Source organism: Phragmites australis, chromosome 8 (genome assembly GCF_958298935.1).
Source record: "Phragmites australis chromosome 8, lpPhrAust1.1, whole genome shotgun sequence".
NCBI lineage: Eukaryota > Viridiplantae > Streptophyta > Magnoliopsida > Poales > Poaceae > Phragmites > Phragmites australis.
This window is the reverse complement of record NC_084928.1, coordinates 25320176-25329830: the sequence shown is the minus strand read 5'-3', so window position 1 is coordinate 25329830 and position 9655 is coordinate 25320176. Positions and strand designations below refer to the sequence as shown.

At 43.5% G+C, this 9655-nt stretch overlaps 1 protein-coding gene across 1 annotated transcript; it reads left to right on the top strand.

Annotated features, from left to right (window-relative positions):
* The first annotated feature begins 2680 nt into the window (after positions 1 to 2680).
* LOC133926845 (GDSL esterase/lipase At5g45910-like) lies at positions 2681 to 6441 on the top strand. The gene is made up of 5 exons (XM_062372982.1): positions 2681 to 3110; positions 3926 to 4141; positions 4242 to 4390; positions 5450 to 5726; positions 5947 to 6441. The coding sequence occupies exons 1-5, from the start codon at positions 2795 to 2797 to the stop codon at positions 6165 to 6167; spliced, it is 1179 nt and encodes a 392-aa protein (XP_062228966.1). The 5' UTR covers positions 2681 to 2794; the 3' UTR covers positions 6168 to 6441.
* The last annotated feature ends 3214 nt before the right edge of the window (positions 6442 to 9655 follow it).

The following is a 9655-nucleotide window of genomic DNA, read 5'->3' as shown; positions in this document are numbered from 1 at the left end:
CCTTTTTCCTTTCTTCTTCCGCCACCCTCCGCTCTCTCCTCTTCGTTCCATCACAGCAGTTGGCTAGTCAGCGAGAGCACGCGACGCAGTGGACAAGCTCGCCATTCTGACCGCCTCCCTACCTTCTCCACCGCCAGGAACCGAAGTAGCAGGCCACGACGAGCTCATCCACCACCTCACTGATCAGAGCCAGTCATGTGCCGCCTTCTTCTCTAACACCGGTCGCCGAGCTCTCCCTCTATTGATTGCCCTGCTCCGACCGTCCCTCGTACAAGCCAACCCTGCCACAAGGTCCCCCGTGAGCCGGTGAGCCTCCAACGCCCCTTCTCTCCCTCCTCCCATTGCTGTAATGTGCCGTCACCGGAGCTCGATGACTGCCATCCGCCATGGCCACTGTCAACCATGCTCCCGTCGCCGCATGTCACCGCCTCCACTCCAAATGGACTCCCCCTCACGCCTTGGTGACGTCCTCTTGGGCGAGACCCTCCATGCCACGAAGGAGGCGCGGGAGGGCGGTGGCTTTTTGCTGCTACTTGAGAGGGCCGCGATCCTCCTCCTGTGTCACCAGGTTGGGTCCTGCTCGACTCGCGCCACGCCGTTCACTCACGCCTCTTCAACCGGCCACCTCCCCACCCTGGCTCCTCTCTCCCCATGGCGTGTTGTCACTTCCCTCTCTCTTCCTCCCCTCCGGCCTCCTTCCCTTCGGTGTCTCTCTCTCCTTTCTCCATGAGTTGCACGAACAGAAGCCGCCAGCCTTATCTTGTGGCGCCTCCTCACATTGCCATGCAGTCCCATAGACCGACAAAAGGAGAGGAAGAAAAACTGATTTATAGGCCATACCTTAACCACGAGCAAAATAGACTTTTCACACCCTTTCTTTTTCCTCACAAGCACGAAATGACTATTTTAATAACTAGAGTGTTTTCTGATAAATAACCATATTTTAGTAGTATATGACATTATATATTAAAAAAGGACATGACTAAATACTGACCGTGCATGCTATAAGCGGATAGCATGCACACCCTTAATTAGAAAAATACTTAATTAATTGTTTTCCTAATCAGGGCAAATTAGCATCCGCACGCAGAGTGCGCCTGCGACAACACCTGGGAAAAAGCGAATTTCTGTGTTCATAGGCAAAAATCCTATGCATTGAAAAAAGCATTTTATATACTATGAAAAAACATTTCATATGCTGTGAAAAAGCATTTCATCTGACCATCTTTTCCATTTTTAATAATCTTAACAAAGACTAGCAGGACAATGCAACAAAGAAGACAGGCGCACCCAAAGCAGTCCAGAAAATCCAAAAAGCAAATTGTTTCAATTTGCAAAACTCAAATCCGTGTAAACTCATAAAAAATATATTGGTTCCAAATTACAAGCAATTCATATGAACCTAGAAAAGCATATTATGTGAATTTGAAAAGCAAAATTAGCATAATTAGGTACATATTTGAGAAACACATTTCGACGAATAAGCAATTTTTGTAAAGTTATGAGAAAGTTTTCAAAAAATTGTAAGCAAATTATAATACACATAGAAGCACTTTTTTAATATGAAGTTGATGTTAAAAAAAATATCATCAAAAAATACTGAACTGGGGTCTAGTTTTGAAACTCTTATCGCACGAAACACAATGGTGCAATCGGATTTTAATTTAAATGCTCGGTTTGGAAAATATAGTTTTTCAAAATTTTGAAATGGAGTTACATGTGAATGACGTCATCAATTTTGTCATCTTTCTTTTCTTCATACATGTAACAACACATGAGCTAATAACATCTGGTGCTCAATGAACGGCTAATGCGAACGTGCATGCCGCACCAAAAAACATGCACGCTCGGAATTTAGTCTTTAAAATTAAAAAAATATGTCCTGTGATAAAAAAAAAAACACACTTCTGGCGTGTGCTATAGCAAATTTTCCCAACAAACTAACAGGGCAAGGCGAAATAAATTCGGGAAAACAACCTATAGGACACGACTTGTACAATTCCGGAAAACTCCAAGGGCTCCAGGTTAAGAAGCTCGGAGGGCAATGAATGGACGGTTCAAGAACCGGCCAGGTGAAAGAAAAGCGTCCGGGAGGTCCCAAAGTTACCATTTTTTTTTTCTTTTCCCAAACGTGAAAAGCCGGCCCCAGTTGGAGTTGAACCTGGTTCATAATGGGTACAGGATCACGGAAAGAGAAAATAGCATCTCATTCTGATCGCCGATGTACCCCAGGAATATAAAACCACTCCTATCGCTTGTCAGTAGCAGGGCCCACACCGAAGTGGAGTTACAGTACTTTAATCCTAGTGTTAAGAACAAACATTGTTGACATGGTAATCCAGGCAAATCATGAAATACAGTACCCCGCAAAAAGGAGAGAAGTGATGAAACATTGTTGACATTCTCTTGTTTGATCATGTGGCCTCTCTGACTTCAAGAATGTGTTTTTGTTATTCTTTTTCTCAGTCTGTCTTACACTCTACTGCTTGAGATGAGTTACAGCTATGTCTTCGAACCAACAAATTTTCTGTAAAATTCCTCAGAAATTTGAGTTACTGGTTGTGTTACAGCTTCACCGGACCGTCATGAATCCTCCCATCCCAAAACAGTGCCAGCCACACCTCAGCACTGCACTGCAGCACCTGCCCAAAAAAAAAGAAAAAACTCGGCAAGCATCCAGAGCAACACCTCACTTCCCTTTACTCCCTGCTGTTCTGCTGCAGTTATATAAAGCAGAGCAGAGCAAGGCGCCACACAAGCAAAGAACCAACTCTTCTCCCTCTTACTACCGCACATGCGCGTTGGGCGCCTGCCGACACCCGCTGCAATGGCCGCCGTCCCCGCCCGTCCGCCGCGGCTGCTTCCCCTCCTGGTCGCCGCCGCGCTGCTGTGCCTATCGGCGGCGGCGCCCCGGTGCGCCGCGGCCAGCAGGAGCAAGAAGTCGTACAAGGCCATCTTCAGCTTCGGGGACTCGCTCTCCGACGCGGGGAACCTCATCGTCGACGGCGTGCCCAAGTCGCTCACCACCGCGCGCGCGCCCTACGGGATGACCTTCTTCGGCAAACCCACCGGACGGTGCTCCAACGGACGCATCGTCGTCGACTTCCTCGGTGCATTTCTCTCTCCTGCCTACCACCCATGGCTTCTTCTAATCCTCTCTCCTCGGTTCTTTCCAACATCAGCATCTATTTTTCTTTTTCTTTGGCCACTTCGTCTCGCCAAGCAGATGTATGCGGACTTTTGTAATATCTAATTGAAATGTCTTTGTTGTTAAAAGTGCTGATTTGGAGTGTGAGACCATGCTCTGACTTTGGTCAAGATGAAATTGACCTATTCAGTATTCTACTCAACCATCCAATTTCCCTTGCTCCATACTCTGTTTCCCTGTTCTTTATCTTTGATGGCGCAAAACTAAAATCAGGTCAAAATAGATAAGTTTTTCCCTTTTTTCTAAAAAAAGATGAAATTGACTACTCAAGTTCGTTGATAAAAAAACTTTTCTTTCCCCCCTATTCTTTATTTTCGGTGATGCTAACCTTTAATTAAGTCAAAAGGGGTGATTTCTTCTCCTTTTTGAAAAAGATGAAAATGAGCGGTAGAAAACTGCTGTTAAAAGAGTTGCTGCTTTGCACCGTGGATTATTGCCTCCCCCATTCTGCTAGGACAAAGTATTGATGTGAATTAAAGGCCCTTTTCCTTTTCTTTTTTGGGAAAAGATAAATCACACCAGAAAAGTTAGTGAAAGAAAACAGCGAGTACTACTGTATATTGACTATTTGTTCCTCACTCAGCAGCATTGTTTTTTTTTTGTGCAAATTTTGGTCTGCTTTTTGTTCAGAACTTAAATTGTGCAAGAGCAAAATGTATGATGTGAAGTCTCCACCCCCCCCCCCCCCCCTGATGGAAATATTTGGTTAATTTTCAGCTGAGAGTTTCGGGCTGCCGCTGCCGCCGCCGTCGCAGGCGCACGGCAAGGACTTCAAGAAGGGCGCCAACTTCGCCATCACCGGCGCGACGGCGCTGGAGTACTCCTTCTTCAAGGCGCACGGAATCGACCAGCGCATCTGGAACACCGGCTCCATCAACACCCAGATCGGCTGGCTCCAGAAGATGAAGCCGTCGCTCTGCAGATCGGAGCAAGGTCTGTCCGAGGCCAATGCTTAAGACTGCGCATGTTCCTTGAAGTTTTTACCAACTATCTCCCAGTCGAACATGCTTGATTGGTTGGATGGTAATTGCAGAGTGCAGGGACTACTTCAGTAAGTCCCTGTTCGTGGTGGGGGAATTTGGGGGCAATGACTACAATGCGCCGCTGTTCTCTGGTGTCGCATTTTCTGAGGTGAAGACTTACGTGCCGCTTGTTGCCAAGGCCATCGCCAATGGCGTCGAGGTATATATCCGTGATCTCTGAATTGTATATCGCTACCAGTCGTAAGAGTTGGTGATCCTTGCATTGCATCATAACTTGGATATACATGGCTGAAGTAGTAAAGTAGTACAATATGCTGCATTTAGATATTCAGGGATTTAGAGTGATGCAGCGAATGATACTGAAGATTTCAGGCAGCTCTGTTTGGTCGTGACTAGAAATTTTCGGCATGAAAGTGAGAAGGTGGAATCCATGACGAACACTAAGAATCGGTGTGACATGATTAGAAAACATGGTTTCGAAACTGTTCTTCAAATGCTTTCAGTTTGTGGGCTTCAAATTTCACAAGGCAGTATCCAATTGATATGAGTTTGTAGTTTACCTAGTGGCTACACATTAGCAGCATGCACATTTCCTTGAGTTGGATCTGTGGATTTCAATGAGATGTTTTTTAACGGTAACTGGGGTTGTCAATCTTTGTAGACATTAAAACAGGGGGAGAAATTGTGACTGATATGGTGTCCTCCTAAAGGACAGAATCTTCTCATGAGGCAATTAACATGAAGTCTCTATAGCTGAACTGTTTTCAAAAGGAAAAAAAATTGTTTTCACCAGAATCGATCACACTTGCAAATGTTGTGATGACATGGCGTTGTACTTTGTATGCCAAATTGAGCTTGTGCACAGCCCATCAGATTGTTGCTTAGCGTAGCCACACCCATGTGATGCGAGGATGGGGACTTCAGGTAAAACATGATTGCTCAATGAAGAGAGAATGGGCATGCAAAAGGTACGGCAGGTAAAGATAACGAGGGATCATTTGTTATTTGCATGCCCATCATGAAATGGCTGTCACATGACATGGTTCTAAAAAATTGTTTGTTTCCACGTGTTCCAAGATGGCTGATCAAGATCATAGCCATGCTATGTGCAGTGCATTACTAACTAGCTCAACACAGTGTAATTCGTTCTATTACTTTGAAATACACATGACAGTTTGGCACAATATGTTCTTAAGTAGACCTCCCTAAATTTGAAGTCACACTGAGAAAACTTTATGAAAATGATTTTTTTTTTCAGAAATTGATCGAGCTTGGGGCGACAGACCTGCTGGTGCCCGGCGTTCTCCCGATCGGTTGCTTCCCATTGTACCTGACATTGTACAACACCAGCAACAAAGCAGACTACAATGCCCGCACCGGGTGCCTCCGGAGGTACAACCGTCTCGCCTTCCACCACAACAGAGAGCTCAAGCAGCAGCTTGATGAGCTTCAGAAGAAGTACCCAAAGACGAAAATCATGTTTGGCGATTACTTCAAGGCTGCAATGCAGTTTGTCATTAGCCCTGGGAAATTTGGTGAGTTCTCCCTTTCTCAGTAGCCTGTAATGCTTCTGTAGTACACCTTGGTGCATTCAGAATTTCAGACCACATGTTTAACATAAGACTTCATGGAAAACATGTTAACAATTTGATCGATACAGCACTACTGAATTCATCGTTATTTTTAATTTGTAGGACTACATTTTATGGTTCAGATCTATGAATCATGATATGAACATTTTGAGCTATATTGCAGGTTTCAGCACAGCTTTGCAAGCTTGCTGCGGCGCTGGAGGGCAGGGCAACTACAACTTCAACCTCAAGAAGAAGTGCGGTGAGCAGGGTGCAAGCGTGTGCTCAAACCCGTCGTCATATGTGAGCTGGGATGGCATCCACATGACCGAAGCTGCATACAGAATGATCGCCAGTGGCTGGTTGAATGGCCCTTTCGCTCAACCCCCAATTCTGAAGTCATAATTGAGATGGTTAGCTGTATGTAACACTGCTGCTGCTGCTAGAGATATATATGAGTAGTGCTTCAGGCACTGAAGAAGAGATTAAGTTATGATTAAAGTTGTTTTGTTTGTTCATTGGAGGATTGTATAAACTGTGCTGGTATAGATATGTTCCCGGCTGAAAAGCTGTAGTACAGTAACAGATGTACCATGTGTGACATGTTCTCTGTTTCTTTCCATTTGTCAAGACTCGGGTAATAATATGTGATAATAAGAAGAAAATCAAATTTATGCAACTGCGTCTCATGGTATGCACCTTTTTGTACAGATTTTTAATTGTCGATGCAGTCATGATTAATATACTTATCAATGTATGAAAAACACATGTATATGAAACAGAATTACCAAAATCAGAATGGCCTGGCTGGATGGAATGGGTGACATATACCAAAAACTGCATGATTACGACGGCTGCTCAATTGCTGCTTGACAACTCAGTAAGGTTGCTGGATCTGAATAATTGGTGAAATGGTCAATTTTTAAACATCAGTCATACACTGTAGGCAACAAACAATCTTAAAGTACTTTGAAAGCTGCACGGAATTTAACAACCCACTTCTGGGTGCAAGAACTTCATGCCCACGGAAGCCTTGGAAAATTTTGTCCAGGACATAGTGGCCAAACATCCGGCATTCATCTGAATATTTTTATGACCGGAGGTTACATGCCTTTAGTAGGGCATATAAAATGGTACAAATGGCTGCTGTATGTAATACGATTCTATAATATATATATATATATATATATATATATATATATATATAATAATAATAATAATAATAATAATAATAAATAAATAAATAAATTATTATGTGAGTTTACTACAAGTAATCTAAATAGCACCTGATTGTTAAATGACACATACAAAGTTAAGACTACAAATAACATACGGCATCCATACAATAGAGAAAATACTATCTATAAGAGTGGTTATCTAATGTTTAGACTGTCTGTTAATTAATAGATGATATTTTTCTCTGTCTTGTTTTTTTCTCTATTTTTTCTCTATATCAGATAAAATTATAAGTGGCTTCTTTTCTAGATAGCTGATGTTATCTCATTATACATGCTCTTAGACGAGGTAACTGATGTATGCATTTGGCCACAGTTTGGACCGATGTTGGATGATCTGCTAGGCATTGGAAACGCCCACAGTTCAGAATGCATTTCGAATGAACGCGGATTTAACGAGGGAATGTGTTGGATCTAAAAAGATGGTCCAGATTGAACCCCACAAGGATAAATCTCAGATGCGATTCTGAATAACTACGTCCAGAAACTTATTTGCTCTGTCTGACCAGCATAATAGTATATATCTAGTTACTCGAGTTAAAACAACATTTGAAAAATGTAAATTCTAGTATTGCAAGAACATAATCTTTGAGCAGACATATAATTATGGTCTGGGAGTACGCATTGGTGATTTTTGTATTTAGTACTTCTTCCTGTTCAATATTGTTAGAGGTCATCATTAAAGACCTTGACGTCCCTAGCTCCACTGGCGTTTGCTCATGGATCTCAGACCTACCAAGCCTCTCGAGCTCCTAGGCTCTGGAGTTACCAAAACCTGCGGACCCCGGAGCCTACCTACCCTCGAAGCATGAGGAAGGGGAGTCATCAAGTCTCCATAAAGATTAGCCAGAGAGAATCCGTTGATCGTCTTTTGCCTGCTACGAAGTGACTAGCATTAAATGTCGGTCACCTCGGTAGCCAGTTTGACACACAAGGTAGGGTCGGTGCTGCATTCGGCGACCGATCAAGTTTGCCGCCACTTGATGTCCATGCGCCTACCGTGTAGATAATATTTTCTAGGTAGGGTTAAAAGTACTTTACCTAGGCCCGGGTCATGTAATTCAGCCGATCCTAAATCCTTGTTACCTAGTAACAACTTGTATGCCTCGCATCAGATAGCACTATAAATATCAAGCCATGCCTATGCGGTCAGGGGACCGATCTTTGAACAATCAATACATTTGGTGTTATCCTGCCTCACGTCTTCTTCTCCAAGCTTGAGTCTAATCTCTAGAAGAGGCTCTCACCGCGCTTTGTTCATGAAAGACGTCCTTCTTCTACCAGCAATAATAGTATTGGTATCTTTGATAGATACAACTGAGAAGTACACTTGGTAACTCCTTTGATACCATACCACCACTACTAACCGTTGCAAAAATAAGTAGATTCCTTTAAAATTCCTTTTTTTTTTTCAAATGAAAGGAGAACAGAGGTCCCTTCCAGTGCCAGCGTCGGGGCTCGAACCCGGGTCGCCAGTGTGGGAGGGGGCTCTAGGTCCTTTAAAATTCATGTGTATCAATATGGGCCTATTTCATCTAAAACGAAATTATGCCTATGCAATTATGCATCAGGCCCCGATAAAAGCTTCCACATTTGATAGGACATGTGTCACTCTCTGATTGACTATGAGATGAGTGTTGGGAAATGGGGTTGATTTGCAAACTTTTCTCGTATTTTTTCGATCAAACCGTGAACCCGTTTTAGAATTCGTTTGAACAATAGCATTGTATATAACTCAATATGAATATATTTTTTATTTTGATTTTTTTATTCAACATTTTAGATGTACTTTTTCAATATTTTTAATATACTATTTCAACAATTTCACACAAAATGTTAAAATAGTTCCTCTAAATTGTTGAACTAGGTATCACAAAATGTTGAATCGACTCTTTTAATATGTTGAGTGGATATAAAGGCAAAACAAGGAAAATCAATAAAAAAGAGTGGATTAATAATAGGGATTAGACAAAAGGAAAGGAAAAAATGGTTGTAGTCTGTGGGCCATGGCCCTTTTGTTTCTGGGCCACACTAGCCATGCGTTGGGCCTCTGTGGGTAGTCCATGTGGGGCATTTCTATATATGCGTCGACTGAGTCGAACTCTCATCTGGTCACCTTTAAGATTAGTGCTACAAATATATGAACGGTGCAATGAACCTTTCTCATGTTCCTCCCTACACCCTCCTGAGCCGGACCTCTCGTCGCTTCATCCTGTGCTACCGTGTTCCCTCTCCTTTCCTGCCACCATGACCCGATGAGTTAAGGTTTAGGGTTAGAGTCAGGTTGTGGTAAAATTAGGGTTTGTCAGGTTTAGAGGGATGGCCAGCGAAGGAAATTGTCCCAATGGTGGCATTCGATAATGGCGTTCCATCGGGCCCAATGTTGGAGGATTGGCGATGGGTAGTGTTGGTGACATAGGAACTAGGGGTCCCCGAGTCCCGAGGCCAGATCAGCAGGTTGCTACGTGGCGTCCTCCCGCAGGGATTATCTCCGCGAGGTATGAGAAGACTAAGTCCCGGGAGAGGGTCGGGGCCATGAACAGTGATCCCCAAGTACCCGAGTTCCTCGATGACCCGAGAAGATCAGATGCCGGGAAGAGAGTGCTCGGGGTGACGAACAGTGGCCCCCGAGCACTCGATTCCCCGAGGACCCGAACA

Bases quoted from the DNA above. Each gene is read 5' to 3' on its own strand.
- LOC133926845 (XM_062372982.1), top strand. From the start codon at position 2,795: ATGCGCGTTGGGCGCCTGCCGACACCCGCTGCAATGGCCGCCGTCCCC. The intron at 4,142-4,241 runs GTCTGTCCGAGG...TGGTAATTGCAG, and splicing joins GCTCTGCAGATCGGAGCAAG to AGTGCAGGGACTACTTCAGT. The intron at 4,391-5,449 runs GTATATATCCGT...TTTTTTTTTCAG, and splicing joins CCATCGCCAATGGCGTCGAG to AAATTGATCGAGCTTGGGGC.